The 19,465-nt window shown below is 38.2% G+C and overlaps 3 protein-coding genes and 1 long non-coding RNA gene across 5 annotated transcripts in view; 2 read left to right on the top strand and 2 right to left on the bottom strand.

Annotated features, from left to right (window-relative positions):
- The first annotated feature begins 113 nt into the window (after positions 1 to 113).
- Positions 114 to 5,370, top strand: LOC120746839. Of its 2 annotated transcripts, none has more exons than XM_040052344.1 (6): positions 114 to 596; positions 2,080 to 2,343; positions 3,100 to 3,348; positions 4,224 to 4,328; positions 4,496 to 4,561; positions 4,773 to 5,370. In XM_040052344.1, exons 1-6 carry the CDS (start codon positions 566 to 568, stop codon positions 4,877 to 4,879), a joined length of 822 nt encoding a protein of 273 aa, XP_039908278.1. In that variant the 5' UTR covers positions 114 to 565; the 3' UTR covers positions 4,880 to 5,370. The 2 variants fall into 2 exon arrangements, with proteins under 2 accessions (XP_039908278.1, XP_039908276.1); XM_040052342.1 differs by having other exon boundaries at positions 4,221 to 4,328.
- A 2,804-nt stretch (positions 5,371 to 8,174) lies between these two features.
- LOC120746869 (myosin heavy chain, clone 203-like) overlaps positions 8,175 to 19,465 on the bottom strand; it is a 94,144-nt gene continuing 82,853 nt past the window's right edge. The window contains exons 16-19 of the mRNA XM_040052372.1: positions 10,181 to 10,343; positions 9,717 to 9,907; positions 9,228 to 9,344; positions 8,175 to 8,960 (exon numbers count right to left, since the gene is read on the bottom strand). Of these exons, the coding sequence (XP_039908306.1) occupies positions 8,808 to 8,960; positions 9,228 to 9,344; positions 9,717 to 9,907; positions 10,181 to 10,343 (624 nt within the window). The 3' untranslated portion in view covers positions 8,175 to 8,807. The remainder of the gene's footprint in view (positions 8,961 to 9,227; positions 9,345 to 9,716; positions 9,908 to 10,180; positions 10,344 to 19,465) is intronic.
- Positions 14,930 to 17,030, top strand: LOC120746832. Its single transcript, XM_040052333.1, has 2 exons — positions 14,930 to 15,699; positions 15,882 to 17,030. Exons 1-2 carry the CDS (start codon positions 14,932 to 14,934, stop codon positions 16,524 to 16,526), a joined length of 1,413 nt encoding a protein of 470 aa, XP_039908267.1. The 5' UTR covers positions 14,930 to 14,931; the 3' UTR covers positions 16,527 to 17,030.
- On the bottom strand, positions 17,804 to 18,556 carry LOC120746852. The gene is made up of 3 exons (XR_005698945.1): positions 18,428 to 18,556; positions 18,281 to 18,347; positions 17,804 to 17,898 (listed from the first exon to the last, which is right to left on the bottom strand). It is a non-coding gene; the product is annotated as an uncharacterized LOC120746852 (long non-coding RNA).

Raw genomic sequence — 19,465 nt, 5'->3', positions numbered from 1 at the left:
CTTTTCATACAAGTTTTACACAAGACAGATACAAACCTTTATAGATTTATATATATCTTTTCCATATGGGTATCTTTATGTTTTTCAGAGGCTGTTTTTTCTCACTTATGAGAATGGCAGTTGGTCACTATAAACATAAATATATAAATGATTATGGCGATTGGTTGCTAATTAGTTACTAGGAGCTGGGTCATGACAATATGTAACCAAAATCTATCTTTCAGCTCTAAATGAATGGTAACAATAAATCTCAGTGAAAAACAGGATCATTTTGGGGTGGGAGGACGTGCCAGGATCGTGACATTTTGAACAGTATTAATGCACAAGTCTTTACATCTTAATTGTTACACATTTAATGTGATACACACAAAGGGTTAGGCTTTTGTACTTGTTTAGGTGAAGGTGGTTGATTTGAAGTAAATAAGGTGGAGCCACAACCCCTGACTGTGAGATGTGATGCTTTACGTATCCACACCAGCAGGAAGCTGTGGCCTCTGTGACAGAGGTGTGACTTAACCTTCTCAGGCCACCATTGAGCCAGTGAGTATATCAGCAGCCAAGTATCATGGAGGTCATCACACTTTGTGCTATTGTTGGTGAGTACTGTATTTATATGTGAGTGCCGTCTGAAATCCACTTTAGCGGCTGACTAATGTGTTTAATTTGTGCTCTATAAAGACAATAAAATTCAAATAACATCAAAATTTAGTCCGGGCTGTGATGAGGAAGTGGTTTCTTTTACAGTTCACTTTCACATCTGCTCTCACAACTGGAGGCAATGTGACACGATTTAGCAGAAGTAGCAAATATTTGAATTTTGATGTTTAAAGTTTACTAGTTTTTATTTATTTTTTTCTGGTGTGTGTTGAGAAAATATTCAACTTTAGTTCAAGGATGTTTAAAGTCTTAAAGGCTAAATTAGACCAACTTTATTCATTGTAGCAACTTTTGATTTAACCCTTTAAAACCGGTCAGAGCTGGCACGCTCTGTTTTGCGTAACTATTTTTAGATTGCAGTAGCTCTGCAACCACATAAGCTAGCGCAATAATTTTTTTTGCATATGAAACCGGAGGAGTTGTACTTATATCTTGTGCCATCAGCTTGTCCTAGGTCACGGTTTCCTTCCACATAAAGCTTTGCAAAAACTGCATAAAAAGCGCTTGCAGGAACAAAAACATAATATTCCAGAAACACGCTTTGCCGATCCGATCAGCTGTTCGTAACACTTCCTACGGTGGAATAGACGTTAGCGCGAACTTTCGCATGTCCGCCATTACCTGCCCAAAACCGGAAGTTACGTCATTGTCGTGGAAATGTAGTTTGTTTATCATCAGGGCCTGAGAGCCTATACTGGTGTTTTTAAAAGTTATCTTTGACTTTATGACTTTCTGTGTCTTTTCTGGGATGCTTAGGACTCATATTGCACTGCTGGAAATAGTTTATTTTGATGCATATGCTGCTTTTTTGCAAATTTGCACTACAATATTTATTTTCGTTTTTCCTGCAGTATATAAAAATTGGTGTATTTCAAAAATAAAACTATGAAGACACTCAAAATAAATTTCCTGTGGTGGGAAACTATTTTGTGCAACTTTTTTGTATTTACAGTTTTGAGGGATAAGCCTCTTAAATTTCTTTAACTAGAAATATATGTTAAAAAAGCAAAAACGATTTTCAATTTTTTTGTAGTTTATTGCACTTTTTTTGCAATTTATGTAATTACTATGCACTTAATGCATACATATTATTAAAATTTGGGCTATAATGGTAGCATTGATGTATAGCAACTTGAAATGCTCCCAAAAATGGCTCCACAGCATGTAAAAATATAATATAAGCTCTGTCGGACTTGGTTCTATGGTAGGTCTTAAAGGGTTAATGTATGGTTTAGGCACTTTATTTTCAACTTCATAGACATGGACAATAGTATGAAAATACTCATAAATTTTCATTCCTGCAAAGTATGCCTTTGTGTCAGTCAATAAGAATGTTTCCACTAATAACCTAAATATATTTGTGCATGTGTAACATGTTTAATTAAAAATCTGAGCTTTCCATCATTTATCTGTTTTGTGCAGCTTCTCTAAGAATCATTCCCAACAAATCCCAGTTCTTCCAGTATGAGTCTGTCTCCATGAGCTGTGGGCAGCAGGACAACTCCTCAGTGTGGCGTATTAAGAGGAACACGTCCTTATACATAAACACAACATGTCCCTCATCCTCAAATGGAATAGATGAAACTCACTGCAACATCAGTGACCTTTACCCAGCAGACAGTGGAGTTTACTGGTGTGAGTCTGCAGCAGGCGAGTGCTTCGATGCTGTCACCATCACAGTAACAGGTAGGTTTCCACTTATATGTTTTTCATTCTTCTGTTAACAATGGACTTAAAATATGAATCTAATTGTCAGATCACGTGTTTCAAATTCTTTCTTTTTTAAAAATATTTTGCATTCCTGTTCTAAGGACTCTAAATAAATGATGATGAAAAACAAACTCATGTAAAGATGTCAACATCTGGCAAGCTAATAAAAGCAGTTCAGTTGTGATTCAGGGCTTTGAGAAATGCAGTTGTGGAATATACTGCAAACTGTCTGTGGTAGGGAGGTATTCAACGTGAAGAATCATAATTTAGAATACATAAACTTTCCTTGCAAAGTTTATTGGGGATAACAGAAACAAAAAATACTTCCAGCTTGTTGAGCACCTCTGTGTCCATTTTCTTACAGTCTGCTTGAAGACATAACTCTCCCACCCTCTGCTCAGCTCAGTAGTCTTAAATAACGCAATGTTTGCATTTGTCCCGTCCTCCTGCTTTCCCGGTGACACTGCTGACATACCCAGTTCTATTAATTAATATTAACCTGACAGAGTGCACATGCATGTTTGAGTATAATGTATGTCTTAATGTACTTTCTCATTACTTAATTAACTTCGATTTTTTTATACCAGCATGGATTCTTGATTTTGTAAATTTATAGCGTGACAAGAAGAAGAAGTTTTGCTCTTTGTTGGTTTGTTTGTTTGTTTCAATTAAAACAGCCAGAACTGAGTAGACTCCAGTATCACGTTGACCTTTTGCATATTTGTGTTTCAGCTGGTTCTGTGATCCTGGAGAGTCCCGTTCATCCTGTGATGGAGGGAGATACTGTAATTCTGAACTGTAAATACATGGCCACTCTCTATGATAATGTCATAAGTGAATTTTACAAAAATGAGCTTCTTATTGGGCGCAGCTCAACAGGAAACATGACTATCTACAGAGTCTCTAAATGTGATGAGGGACTCTACAAGTGCAACATCTCTGGAGCAGGAGAATCACCTGACAGCTGGATGACTGTCAGAGGTAAGACTATTATTATTATTATTATTATTATTATTATTATTATTATTATTATTACTTTGTTTAACTGTAGAGTGAATTTTATTAGGAACAAATGTATACTGGCTAACACCTACTGAATCTAAGCTGCTTTAAATTGATCAAACTGCTCCTGGCAGTGTGATGATATCAGGATGGTCGTATTTTGAAAGTTTTGTTGATGACTATGTGAATCGCATTTAACAACATAACTGTTGGCTTACAAAGATAAATTCATCTAATCTTTTACTTATATGTGCTATTTTAAGTCAAAAAATGTATCCTGACAAGTACCAGTACAGACTTTGCTGGTACTTGATGGTGTAATAAAAGTAAAAGTTTGATTGTGAAGCGGTCCACTCCCTGCTGTCAATGTTCACCATCTTAGATACAGAGAGGAAGTAGGAGTAAGATGATTATGCTCATGCAAGTTATCCAGTTTCATCACCTGTTGACATTACATATGTTCTGGCATTGTGCAGTAATGGTTATGCATGTTAATTTGTCAAAACAGCAGAATTCCTCGACATCTTCAGAAAGTGTGACGTCTCACACATTGAAGGAGCGTTGTGGTTAAGCTTAGACTTCACAGCCTTCTCCAGTGACAACAGTGAAATCCTGTAAACTGGATGTGTCATGCATGTGCAGCTGACAGATTTAAGGAGGTGAAATGGTGCAATGATGTCAGGGGACTTTCTTTTCTGTTCCTGATAAATTGGTTGGCAAATCGAAGGATCCTCAGTTCTGTTCTGCCCTAAATCACTGATGATGAAAATAAAGAATAATAAAGAGCCATGTACACAGTGGACATAGTTGTTTCCATCATCATGCTAACCTGTGGTTTTTGTGCTTTGAAGCAGGACATCTTGAACTGCGTCATCCTGGCCTGACACACTTTCGGTTTCCTGTGGCTTGCATCTTCCTCTTATTGTTCTCAGCTGTTCTGCTCAGCCTCAGCAGCAAAGGTATGCATGCAGAAGAAATTACTATCTTGTGAGATATGAAGAGTAACAATCAGAAGACTGTTAGTTTCACTCCGCTAAAATATTGTAAATGAAACAAATAAACATGTGTCCAACTTTTATCATTTAAATGCTCTGCAACACTTTGCTTGTTTGTTTTTTTGCTGCAGGTAAAATTGACCCTGTGGTCGTGCCGTACACTGAAGTCATCTACACACAAAAGTGCAGGAGAAAAGGTTAACACACATATACAGAGACCTTGTTATTAATCTAAATAGTAATAATAATAATAATAATAATAATAATGGCACCAATTCAAATTTAAACATTGAGTCCCACAATCCAGAAATGACTCATATGAGTGAAATGCCCCCGACATGTTGGTGCTAAGCACGCTCATTTCCTGTCTGGTCATTTGCATCTTTACTTTTTTCTTTTTTTTGTTAGGTCGACGACTGAGGAAGAGGTCCTTGTTGTTATCATCTAAGGCTGCATACAGATGCGTTTGCACACACACGTCGTGCACTGTGCTGACATATAAAGCTGACAGCTGATGAAGAGATAACGGTGATATGTTTAAGCACTTTAACCCACTTTGTGGTCCACACTGCACCTGCAAAGAAATATACATATTAAAAAGAAAAAACAAAATAAAGAAATACACTAGAACTGGAAATCCTCACTGGCCTCTTTTTAAGTAAACCCATTTAAGAAATAAATAAATAAAAATAATAATATATATATTTTTTTGATAATGGTGGTCATGAATGAACTCTATGTTTTGCATTTTAGTTTTTGTACTAAATGTGTTTTTTTTTTTCCTTGAGTGCATAAGTGCAGAAAATTGACTGCCCCCTGTTAACTTTAAGATAAGATCACTTCTGATTCTGCCTTCACACAAAATGTAATGACACACACTGCATGCTCACAACATGTTTTATGTAGAGAATTTGTACACTATTTATATATTTATATCTACTTCTATACCATTTTGTACAGCCACCCTCATCTGATCTAAAAATGCATTGGAGTTTGTTAACCTGTATTTCAGCTGCATTTATAAAACTATATTTTTCTTCTTTTTAACAAAGAAAAATGGAATACAAAAAAGTACATTATATTTGTCAGCATTTAAATGCTTTCATTTGCACTCTTTTTTAAACCTTAGTTAAACCTTTAACTTCTCCTGCTGTCATAGTCACAACAGTATTGCCGTCATTGTCGATTAATATAAATGCATAGTTAGAACTGACTTACACATTTGGCAAATTGATTCAGCGATCAACCTTAAAATGCAAATACATTAAATCACTAAAATCCATGAAATCATTATATTTATGAACTTTTATGTTTGTGAACATGAACTGGGAATTGACCCTGTGCACGAGAAAATGCTAACTTCCTGGTTTGAGACCGGATGTAGGGTTGTACATTTCCGGTAGCTTTACTTTGCCGTCAATCACTACCGCGAAGATATACTCCAAAATCATGTCCAAAACTCGAAAACGGAAAGATTGTGTTAAGTTACAAAGAGCAGAAGGTGGGAACACTCACCACTGTTGTGTCATAAAAAATCTAATGATCAATTTTGACGTTTAAAGAGTTTAGATCGATCAGTAGTTTACATCACTCAACACAAGCAGAACTGCATTACTGCAGCGGAAGACACATCGTCCACATTCAGAAGCACATCTCTGTATAGTGACTGGTCTTATGATTTAAACAGGCAAATGTTCAGCATTCAAACTACAGGTGAAGAATAGTCAAACCAGATGTTTCCCGTTATGTCGATATCAGCTAGTCAAGTACACACCTACACAGCATGTTAACAAACCGTGAAAAAAAGCCACACAAAAAATGAATGATTGCTGGTGGGCTTCTATACATTAGTATTTATGAAGGGTATGTTATGACTTACCTTCAAAATTACCGTGGTCCATCGCTATAACGCGGTTCACCTTTCACGTCGCTGTTTTGCAGATTTTTTAGTGCAAGTTTGCATGCTTTTTTTTTTTTTTTTTTTACATCACATTGTGTCCTGATCGCTGCAGATGATCTCCTCCATGACGTCTCTCCTGTACAGTACAGAATCGGCAGGCTGTCAGGTTAAAACACTCGATCGTGTTTTCGTAGCGTAAACGCTGGTCCTCCTCTCAGAGCCTATGCTCTATCTGCTATTCCCGAACAGAGATACGCAAATTTCTCCGTGACTGCAGCTGCCAGTCAAAGCTTTTCATCCCAATTTAACATCACCGCGGTAGGAATTAGAATCAAACTTATGGGACAGGAGACCACTTGGACATCAATCAGCGTGATGAGAACTATTGATAACAAAAGAAAGAATCCTTGGAAAAAATTTATCTGAGGAGAATAAATTTATTTTATTCCATCCGCTAACATGGAGGAGGCGGGGTTTAATGACCTATACTGCAGCCAGACACCAGGGGGCGATAGAGACGTTTTGGCTTCATTTTTGAGGTGCTGTCGCGTCGTCCATCTTTTATACAGTCATTGGTTTATACACTAAAAAAATTGAAATTGCTTTGTTTTTATATTGAACAAAATAATTTCATGTTTCTATGGTGAACCTAATTAAATCATGTAGCATCTGCATGAAATTCAATAACTTAATTTGTTCTTGTTGAGATGACATGTTACAATCTAGTGAGAGTGCTTAGTTGCCTGGACTCACGAAATTCACAAGATCACATGAGATTTCAAACATCAGTAAAATCACTGTAATCTTAGCTTTCCTACTTTTTTTAAGCCTAGCTTGAGAGCTCAATGGTGTGGTGGTTAGTGCTGTTACCTCACAGCAAGAAGGTCCTGGGTTCAAATTCACAATCAGTGTAGTTTCAAGTGGGTTCTCTCTGGCTGCTTTGGTTTCCTCCCACAATTAAAAGTCATGCAGTTAATAGACCTAGATTAATTACTGTTTCCAATTTACCTATACGTGTGAATGAGGGCTAAATGGATCTCTGTCTCTTCGTGTTAGCCCTGCGATGGGCTGGCGACCTGTCCAAGGTTAACCCGCCTTTTATCAATTCTGGGTTATGCTCCAGCCGCCCTGCAACCCAGATAAAGATAGGAAGATCTCTTTTAATCACAGTTTCCTCCAAAAATGTGAGACGCTGTCAAAGATTTCTCTGCTGCTGTCTTTGGCTGAATAAAAGATTATATACACACAAAAACCAGGTTACACTTTCATTTTACCAATATAATGATCTGTAAATCATTTGCTTTATTTTTCAGATTTTAGTGTGAATCTAAAAAAAACACATTATCAGTTCTTCTACTTTAGTGCTGTGATAATATGACAAATACAGAGAAAAGAAGACAAACAGAGGTTTAGGAACGAAGAGGAAACGATCTGAGTGCTTTAGACCCAGACTACATGAACCATATCCACAGCCAATGACATTGTAATTATGTACTCGACTCATACAGACTCAGGACTACCATTTCCAACTCCCCTTTGAAGAGCTCCACTTCTTACTCAGCTTCCTCCCTCCTCTGTTCATCTTTTACCTGCTGCTGGACTTCAGTCACTTTATCTTCAAACTTGGAAGAGAGAGAAGGGAATATAAGAAAGGAGGCTAATCTGTAATGAACGCCTACATAAGTTAAAGCAGAGTACATTTATTTGCAGAGCAGTCTCCCCCTGCTGGTCATAGAGGTTGAACAAACTTTGCTCCATTGTCTTCACTTTTCACACCCAGACCATAATTTGTTGATGATGCATATGATTACAAGATTTATAACATTTATCTTGATTGTAAGATTTAAAGATGAAAAGTGCAGTGCAATTCTGGACAAAACACACACACACACACAAAATGTGTCAAATGCAATTTGCCAAACTTAGCTGCAGCTCCTGCTACACGCAGCCACTTTTAGTATTAGTATAGGTTAGTAATAAACTGAACTGAACACATGTAAATGAGGTGGGACTTACTATGTGCATAAATGGCTGAGGGGCGGAATCAACAATGACTTACTGAGGATGAATTAATCACTAAAAGTAACTTCTATTAAAGTATAAGTCAGATTAGAGTATTTATCATATTAGAGTATGTATGTATATGCTGGGTATTAACAAATATAAAACTGATATACCGCAATGCAATTTAACAGGAAAGGATTAAGATCACATTATAGATAGTTTGAGGAACTTCCAATGTAAAGTTTAGGCCATTTCAATAAATTTGTCCTCTAATGAAAAATCAGTAATGAAGACCTTGATGAATGCAGTTAAATTAAAGATATGAACCTTTATGTCTTTGGTCTCAGGCTCCTTCATTCAGGATTTCAGGGCCATCTCAGCATCCTGCCTCCTCTGCTTCTCTTTCCCAAGCCTCTGCTGTATTTTAGCTACAGCAGAGGCTGTAAAAATGGTGATGGTATATTTATAAGAGTTCTGCATGCAATATAATTACATACAATAAAGTTGTAATGAGAAAAAAATTAATGTCAACTTTGTTTTTATATTGTGAAAATAAATCTAAGGAACAAAATACGAACCTCTTTCATCTCGGCTTCAAGCTTCCTATTTACGGTCTGCAGCTCCTTCTCATCTCGTTCTCTTCTATTTTTCTCAGCACGGAGCTTCGAGAGTTCAGCCTCTTTTTCTTTTAACTCAGGGAATAGAGAAACATTGAACACATTTAACTGAACAAATCAAATATCAAATATTTAACCTGATTATTTTAGTTTGTGTAATTAGTGTAAACATAAAAAGACATTGAATACAGACAGTGATTTCCAGAAACAAACTGCAGCTAAAATATATTATCTTCAAAAATGTTGATATTTGGAGTAAAATTCAAACTTGAATGCATAAAATAAACGATATAAGGTAAAAGGTTAATGTAATAATAAAAAGAAACGTGAAAATGAAGTTACCTTTTTATCGTTGGTCTCCACCTTTGTTTTCAGGGACTGCACGTTCATCTCAGTATCGCTCCTCCTCTGCTTCTCTTTATTAAGCAGATGTTGTAGTGTTGATACTTCATCATTCAGCTGAGTAAGGAGAAAAAGATTTATGCTGTGGTGGTTTCAGGTTGTTTAATGTTTTCAGAGAAATGTTTTAACCACTATCTGCTGTGTGTGTCCTGTGAGTAAGAGCACTCACTTTGAATGATTGATTGATTGGTAATTTATTTCAACATGTGAACAATATACAAGTACATTTAAAAAAGAAAATAAGAGAGAAAAAAAAATACTATACAAATTACATACAAAAAAACATTCTGATTAATTTACATGTTGAAAGGGAGTGGGAAGAAGTATACACTTATTTAATCCCACCCCTTTGCCATAAATTATCTATGATAATGATTCTAAGTAACCTCAAACCATCGGATTCTTCATTGTAAGTAATGAAAAATTCACCCCTTTATTCTTTGCTTTAAGTTTCCTCTGTATGGTCTGTAGCTCCTTCTCATCTGCCCACCTCTTACCTTTCTCAGCACGGAGCTCGAGGACTTCATCCTCTAGCTCTTTGACCTTGGAGAAAAGGAAAACATCAAAGTCATTCTTTCTGAAAGGGAAAGGTTTCTGTATTGTACTGCATAGGTTATCTACTGTATTTGTTCAGTTCAACTATGATAGGGGACATATTTACCAACCAAAATGATGGAATGAAGCTAGTATTGATTTCAGATTTCAGACAAAATTGCAGCGACCATCAAAAAACTAATAATAACAATAAAGAACAATATCAATAATAAAAACATCTGTATTCATTTAAAAAACAAAATATATGGAGAACTGAGACAGTTACGTCCAGAGAGAAATTATAACTGATTAATAAAGTGTGAGTTAAAACACAATCAATATAACAGAATATATTGTGCAATGGGTTAATGAAATGATACCAAAAATAAAAAAACTGAAGTAAATCTTTGTACTGTTGGTTTCCAGCCCTTTCTTCAGTGTCTCTACAGTTATCTCAGCATCCTTCTTCTTCTGCTGCTGTTCCCTGAGCTGATGTTGAACTTTAGCTAGTTCATCATTCAGCTGGGAGGAGAGGGAAAAGATATGAAAGGTATCTTTTCAAGTGTTTTCAATCTCTACTTTTTAAATTATATTTTAACATTTTAGGGGACTACAGATTTTAATACTTTGTTTATAAAATGCTTTGAAAACACATCAGATCTCAGTGGAAGAAAAAAAATCATATTTGATATCTAAAGATATAATTAAAAAAAAAATGTCAGTGGTCTCATGTCAATAGGCTCTATCTTAGCTTGAAAGCTTCATAGTACTAAAATGGTAAATCATGTACCTCTTTATTCTTGTCCTCAATCCTCAGCCTCATGGTTTGCAGTTCCTTCTCATTTTCTGTGCTCCTATTTTTCTCAGCACGGAGCTTAGTGACGTCATCAATTTTGTCTTTTAACTTTGGCAAAAGGAAACATTATTTCAAAAGAGGAATATTTGAGTTGACTGTTAACTGAAGTGAAGGACTCTCTCTGAAAGCCAGGTGGTTGGTGAACAAGCGTTCATGTTGATGCTATAAACATTGGCAACAATCTTAGAACTGGAGAATAGCTACATTTTGTTGTTTATAGTCCTCTTTTTGAATGAGGTTGATGGAGTTATATAAAAATATTGAGTGTACTGAGATATTACTTGATATCTAATTGAATGTACAGAGGTAAAGGAAATAAAAGACAATAACCTCTGATTGGCTGTCCTCGAGCTCTGTCTTCAGGGTCTGCAGGTCTTTTTCCAATGATTCATTCTTCAAAGAGAGTGACTGTACCCTGTCTACATTTTCCTCCAACTGAAAAATAAATAAAGAACCATGTTGTTGTATTAAGCTTAAAACGTATTTCTTCTGTGTCTCTAAATCCAGGGTCACCTATAGTAAAAGGTCTTGACCTTTCCCTACAAAGCATCTTCAGATGACATGACTTGGTGCTAAAAATTTATAAAATGTTTATTAATATTTATTTATAGTTTATGTTTTCACATAAAACTGATTCTCACAATGTAGAGATTTGTTTACTTTGCCTTCCAACTGAAGAGACAGTAAACGTTGCTGCATATCCTCACTCTGCTTTTAACAAAGGCTTCATTCTCAAAGTGGTTTTGCCTCCCCATCATATAAGTCCCTTGAGATGGCATGTGTTGTAATCTACCACCAAAACCTAATGGAACAGCGCTGATATTGTATGAGCATGTTTGTGTTTGTATTTGAGAATTACTTTCTCCATCCTTTTGATAGCAGAGGTAAGCTTGGTGAACTTCCGTTGTGACTCATCCATCCCTTTTCAGCCACTTCTCGTCATTTCTCAGCCACTGAAGTCTCTCCAGCTAACAAAAACAAACGCAGTGGAGAGGATCAATATTACATTAGCCATACTGGTTATACTCCTAGAGTTTAGCTAAATGGCTACATAATGATTGGGGGGAAGAGTTGCCAATCTGTCTCAGCTCAAAAATGAAAAGAGCAGTAATAATAATAATAATAATAATAATAATAATACATTTTATTTATAAAGCACCTTTCAAGTTACCCAAGGACACTGTACAATAGATAAAAACACATAATAGAACAATGACACAATGAAGAACAATAAAAACAAAAGCACAAGATAAAATAAACAAACAGTGGGTTCACAGTGAACATGCAGATGTGAACAGATGGATTTTGAGTTGGGATTTAGACTGGCGGAGAGAACCAATGTTTCTTATATTTGGGGGTAGAGAGTTCCACAGCCTGGGAGCAGAACAGCTAAAAGCCCTGCTTCCCATGGTGCTGAGGCGGAAGCATGGCACAGAAAGCTGGATAGAAGAAGATCGAAGTGAGCGGGCAGAAAAGGTAGTGCTTAACAGGTCAGAAAGGTAAGGAGGTGCGAGGTCATGAATGGCCTTGAAGGTGAGCAGAAGAAGTTTGTATATTATCTGGAATTTCACTGGGAGCCAGTGAAGTTCCTGAAGAACAGGGTGATGTGCTGGTAGGAGGGGGTTCTGGTAATAACGCGAGCAGCATAGATCTGAACCAGTTGAAGCTTATGGGGCGATTTTTGGGGGAGACCATGCAAAAGAGAACTGCAGTAGTCAATACAGGAGGTAACAAGACTGTGGACAAGAACGGACGTAGACTGGGTGGAAAGAGAAGGACGTAATCTGTTAATGCTGCGTAGATGGAAATAGGCAGAACGGATGAGATTATTGATGTGAGATTTATAGTAAAGTGAACTGTCTATGGTGACACCAAGGCTCTTAACCTGAGGAGAAGGGAAAACATTGACATGTTATCACATCCATCCATCATCATCCAGGCTTGTGGAATGGGGGCTGCAGTGTAAGCAAGAAAACCCCGGACCTCCGTCTTCCCAGCTCCCTGCTTCATAATGGGGGAACATCAAGCAGCTCCCAAGCTGGTAGAGACATGTAGTCTTTCCACTGTGTCCTGGATCTGGCCTGGGGCTCTCCTTCCAGATTAGAACAATGCTTTAATTTGTTATATAGAATTACCTCAGTCTTGAGCTCCTCAATCTCCTCATCCTTGCGCTTGAGTTCAGCTTGTGTCTTCTGCAACTGCTTGACTGTCTGCAGGTTTTCATTCTGTTCATTCTCATCCTGCAGCATCTGGACATCAGCTTTTATGTCTTTACTCAGAAGCTCACTTACAGGCGTCTTCTTTCATTGAAGCATGGGCGATAAATAAATAAATATGAAATGTTTGGTCATATTATTTTAGTACTGTGTTTATTTGGTTAACAGAAATGTACAATATGCTATAGTGGTTAATAAGAACTGAAACCAAATATGAATGTTACTGGAACTCAATCAGTGTCTTCAAGGGGCGATAAAGAAATATCTTTCACATTCACCTCATTGATCTTGCCGTCCTTCATATTTATCTCATTCGTCTGGACCTTGTTGGCCTCAATTTCATCTGTCTTTACATCATTCATCTTCATCTCATTCTTCACCTCAATAATCTTGACCATATTTATTGTCTTTGCTTCGTTTGTTTCCATCTCATTCATCTTCACCTCATTTGTGTTCGCTTGCTTCTCCACTTCCTTCTGAGTTTCCTGGTTCTTGTCTTCCCCATCTGTCTGGTCCATAGCTTTATTTGCTTTAGTCTAGTCTAAGTGAGAAATATAGAATTGGACTTTAAAAAGTCATCTTAAAGAGATAAGTTTTGCTCATCCTGACAACAGTGAAAATCTTGGCTACGCAATAGATGAAGACAAATGATTTAAAGTTTTTCATGATCATAAAAAAAAAATAATATAAAATAACCAAATAGCTTTGCTTTACTTAATTTAATACTTAAATGTGATAATTGATTGGGTAGAAAATCTGACATTTTTGGTGAATAAAAAAATATTCAGGCCCTGTTTTAAAAACAGTCAGTATTTGTTTGTACATATATGACCGGGCAATAGTAAAACTCAGAAAAGTGCAATGCAAACCACATTTTCATGACTGCTCAGCAAATAATTAGTAAGTGTTTGCAGACACGTTGGCATCTTCTATGCAAAATACAGGTGTTTGTCACAGTCTGTTAGCCAGTGGTGGTTCTTGATATGGGCGACATGGGCAGTTGCCCAGGGCAGCATCATAGTGGGCGTGACAACCTGTCTGTGAAGTTTCTGAGGGCCCCATCACTGCATCGGCAAAAAAAAAAGTTCCTTGCATCCACGCTGCCCCGACATGCCAGCGCATTTTGGGGATTGCATGGACACCGATCCGTTTTCAATTGCTCATTTGCGAGAAGTAAGGGCACCCTCCGTTTACAAGGTTTTGCCTGCTGCTTGCCACGCAGGGAGGAGAGGGGTGGGGCGGTGGGGGATAACCACCTAATAACCAACTCGCAAAATTAAACAAATTTAAAAACAAAATAAAAACATTTCGGGTAGTTTGTCCAAAGTTTGTCATGTTGTGGGTTTGGGTGTTGATACTGGAGTGCAAAATTACTGATGGAAGGTGCACAAGAAAAGCACAAAGCCATCAGGTCCTCAGTTTAGAAAAAGAAGAGAAAAGTGGAGAAATGAGCAAAAGATACAGGTAAACAGATGCGTCTTTGGATAACGGCAGGTATTATGTATCCTGAAACAAGATAACATTAGTTAGTAGAGATACTGAAAACTTCTGTTTACCTTTGTTAGACAGACAGTAGACACTGATGTGGCTTATTGAATGTTTTGGACTGTGTTCAGCACAATATTACAGTTTTTGCCCGTTGCTTGAACACTATAAACCCATGCTCAGACTAAAGTAACACAACGTGAAGCTTTTGTTACCATACCTCAAACACATGTACCCATACCTTAAACAAAAGCGCTGCTTTGCACCCCAGTACCAATTATGCAACACTCCTACTCCTTTATGCAACACACCTACCCCTTTATGCAACACACATGGTCCTGCATACTACACTCTATTTCATACATAAGACACTTCGCTCACAAAATGAAATGTCAGGGTGCCATTCGGAAAACACATGTATCCAAAATACAAAACACATGGGGTAATTGCAACCACGCAAATACACACCTGAAGGCACTTACTTGCAAAACCGAACACCAATTAGCCAACTACAAAAAGCCCTCAGCATAGCCATTCCAAGAACTTCGCAAGCATGGATGGAGGGAGAGCAAGAGGAAGAGGAAGAGGAAGAGGTAGAGGAAGAGGTAGAGGAGGAGGAGGAAGAGGAGGAGGAGGCCGAAGAGGCCATGCACGGACCCATATTTCTGATGAAATAAGAGCAACTTTGGTGGACCATGTCATCAACCATGGCCTGACTATGAGGGAAGCTGGGCAGAGAGTCCACCCACATCTAAGCCGCTTCACAGTGGCATCTATAATACGAACATTCCGACTAGAAAACAGGTATGTCGTCACCTCCATACCTTCTGCTCTACTCAGATGGTTCCATAGCACTGTTCTACAGTATATCACATTACCATATCAAGTGTACGGGGTGCTAATGCTCCTTTTGCAGCCAAAGTGGCTGATTCCTTATATTGAAGTACAGTGTTGTACAGTGGATGACACAGTACATACAGTAAAGTACTGTAAGAAAAATAAGCAAACCGATGACAATATGTGGTTGTATTCCTCCAGAATGACCCGGAGACCTCCTGGGGGTGGACGGCAACGCCTGTTCACACAACAGCAGGAACTTGCCGTTGTGGACCTAGTGAGGGCAGACAATGCCATCCATCTCCACCAGCTACGACGGAAAATACTTGCAGACAGGCGAGTGTTCAGCAACATAGACCATGTGAGCATCACCACCATCAGACGCATCTTGGGTAAACACAGCATCACCATGAAGCAGCTCTACAGAGTCCCATTCGAGAGGAACAGTGACAGGGTCAAAGGACTTCGAGCTGAATATGTACGGGTACGTGTAACTGTCCCTTACATTTACAATAGAGTATTGGTGAAGTCCAGTAGCAGCTGAATATGTACCATATCAGTACCACATGGATCTATTCTGAGAGCTACACAGGTACCTGTGTGATGGGGTGAGGGTGCTGTATGTGTAGCACTGTAGTACAGTGACATGTTCCCCTTTTTTTTCAGAGGATCATGGCCATGGATGGAGCTGCACAGCCTCATGAATACATTTTCATTGATGAAGCTGGATTCGACCTGAGCAAAACAAGACGACGGGGTCGTAATGTAATTGGCCAAAGGGCAATTGTGCACGTCCCAGGGCAGCGCGGGGGAAACATCACATTATGTGCCGCCATATGCCTTCGAGGACTTCTGCACCAACATGCAATGCTAGGTCCATACAATAGCCAACACATACTCACATTTCTAGATGCTCTCCATAACATAGTTGTACAGAACAGACCAGATCAGCCCAGGTTTGTGGTGATATGGGATAATGTCAGTTTCCATCGGGCTGCTCTGGTCCAGGCCTGGTTCACCGACCACAATCAATTTGAAGTGGTATACTTGCCCCCTTACTCACCATTTTTAAACCCTATTGAGGAATTTTTTTCGGCTTGGAGATGGCGAGTATATGACCGCCAACCACATGCCCGCATGCCTCTTCTGCAGGCAATGGAACAGGCCTGCGGCGACATTCAGGTGACAGCGATCCATGGATGGTTTCGGCATGCAAGAGGGTATTTTCCCCGGTGCCTAGCGGGAGAGGACATAGCTTGCGATGTTGATGAGGTCCTGTGGCCAGACCCCAACAGACGGCGGGATCCATGAGCCCACTTATGCACACTTGTCATGGTTTTTTGTGTTTACAGTATAGTGTTTTTTCTATTGCAGTATTATTGTGTTGTGGTTTTTTTTTTTTTTTTGCTTCATCTGAATTCATGGTACTGCAATGTACACTATTGAGTAGGTCTATTTGCGTTTTTGGTTGTTTGGAAATGTGTCTCCTGTAAATGTGCCTTCTGAATACACAATGGAATTCAAGGACTGCAGTGTTTTATGTAAAGTAGACTAATGTGTTCCCCCTGATCTGTAAGTGTTTGCATATGATGCAAGTATGTGTCATTTTGTCAACAGAGTTACATTTTGACAGAGGAATGTTAGGTTTTGACAGCAGAGTTTAGGTTTTGGGAGTGGAGTTTCATTTTGGCACAGATGTGTATGGTATATTTCCCAGTGTTGTGTCGTGTTTACTTGTGTTTAGAGTTTTGGCACAATGAGCGACGTTTTGCAAAATGTGTTCAAGCAACGGGCAAAAACTGTAATTAGCCATTAATTGGAAGAGCCGCATTGTTGATTTGCCTGCTATTTTCAATGTATGATGAAATATATTGGCTGTTTGTTATCCATTTGCATACTCTCTCTCTTTCACTATTGTAGCTGTGGCTACAACTGTAGCTTCCCTCCACCAGTGTGTGAATGTGAAAGTGAATGAATAGTGGAATTGTAAAGCGCTTTGAGGACCTTGAAAAGCACTATATAAATCCAATCCATTATTATTATTATTACTATATACAATATTTATCTGGTTAAATTCAGTATGGTTCCGACAACAGTTTTCACAATAACATATGTTAATCCTTCGTATGTTTTGTGTGTGTGTGTGTGTGTGTGTGTGTGTGTCGGGGGGGGGGGGGGGGGGGGGGCATGGGGGGCAGAGGGAATGTTTGCCCAGGGCACCAAATGGCCAGGACCGCCCCTCCTGCTACGAAACAAAGCAGCAAGGACATTATCAGTCCACCACCACATAGCTCTTTGGGACCAGTTTCGCTAAGGGACTGCTGGCAAACTCCAAACAAACCACTCAGGGAACCTTTGTTTGCTAGGAGTTACCAACCAGTCCCTAAGGCTTTTTGAGTGAGGTCTTACTGAGCTATGGGATGGGAAATCTGTTAGATTAGCTCAATCAGTCTCCATCTGCTAGAGCTCTGATATTTTGTTCTTAATGAAGAGTGACCAGACAGAGCAGAGTTTTTCAAAGTCACAACTGACTAACATGGTATTTTAATAGCACTTAAAGTGTTGGAGACAAAGTAAGAGAAGTTTACCTCAGCTGTAGCCCAATTCATGGCTCTTGGAACATAGAGAAAGCAGCGACGATGGATCCGAGACCAACCATGCGGACAACCCCTGCACCTCTGTGCTGGAGGAAAATAATTCGTTGTAATAATTCAGAAAAACAATAAAACCGAGATTATGGTTCCTAATTTAGAACAACTATTTTTTTTTTTTTTTACAAAATGTGCCGTTGCTCTTTTAATACTATGCTGTTTCTTCTGAGTACAAGCAAAAAATATTAAACACACTTCTTGCGTCAGAAAAATAATAGAGTTGCTTGTATCTTTTTTTTCTCTTTTTGGATGCTCGTTCTCAATCCAAGTTTCTGTGTAACAATCCCGCCTCCTCTCTTCTCCATTATATACAGTTGTATTTCATATTTAACTACATTAATTATATTTTTGTCATGTTTTCTCTTTATAATGCAATGATTTCTTTATATAATACTATTGTGCTGCAATACTCACCAGCAACACTGCACAAAGCATCATCACACAAAGCAGTGCAGACACAGTCAACAGCTTCATGGTACCTCTGTGTAAAAACAAAGACCCAAAATGACTGACAGTTCATAAAATAAGTGATAGATGATAATTTGAGAGTTTGCAGCAGACCTTTTGTAGAGCGTCTTCACTCTTTTCAGTATCAGCCAGTAGCTTCAGTCTTCCAGAGTAGATGTGCGAATAGAGTTGGATCAGTGTTTATATACAGGATTCTCTTTAATTTACATAGTTGCAAAACCAGGAAATGACACTTGTCTAGGGTCTAGATTGACTGGGGTTGTTCCAGATATAGATGGGAACTGATGATGGATAACCACACAGCATGGTGGTAGGCAGTAGTGATAGATCTCAGGAAAAACATCCAGGATCTGTGCCCATAGCTCAGACCAAAGAAAACCCAAGCATGTTTTTTTTTCAGTGACTTTCTCTGTTTTTGAACTTCCAGCTGAAATGTGCTGGGATGACTATGGGTGTACCTTTGAAAACCTGCTAGTGCCAAGGAAATGTGATGAGTTATAGGCTTAGCATTGTTATAGGAAAGTGTATCTTTTTGTCAACCGTGTCACATTTTGGCTTATTTGTCCTTTCTCCTTTATGATTTTACTTCTTTGTCTGGTGTGGGTTGCACCACCTTACCTTAGGAAAATGAAAATTACAAAGAGTGCTTCGTCATTCTACATTTACATGGAACTTTCTGATAGCTGTTGATTTTAATTTTTTAAACAAGATGTGGCAATATGTGGCAGGATGTGGCCTATTCAGCAACTATTCCTCACTATTGGTTAGTGTTTGAAAAGTTACTTTGAAAAATGAGTTAGTTATAGTTACTACTTACTTCTTCAAAAAAGTAATATGAGTTGGTAACTGAGTTATAAATGATAAAAGTAAATAATTATTAGGAAAAGTAACTGTCATTGAAGGTTCTCAGTCACCATTTGACCCTAGTACTGAAAACGCTCTTGGATGAAAGTGAAAACGTCTTCACGCAACTTAAGCAGTCCAGATGCTTTTCTTTTCAAACTCCTTAGGCAAAGTAAACTATTGCATTACAAAAAAAAAAAATTGACTACTTTTGATTTATCTCTGCATTTCACCTTTAAAAAGCTATTTATCTGCCTTGTTTGGCATCATTCTTTTCAGCACAACCTC

Source organism: Simochromis diagramma, unplaced genomic scaffold (assembly GCF_900408965.1).
Source record: "Simochromis diagramma unplaced genomic scaffold, fSimDia1.1 OVJJ01000365.1, whole genome shotgun sequence".
NCBI lineage: Eukaryota > Metazoa > Chordata > Actinopteri > Cichliformes > Cichlidae > Simochromis > Simochromis diagramma.
Note: the sequence above shows the minus strand (reverse complement) of the source record. Positions and strands in the feature narration are given on the sequence as shown.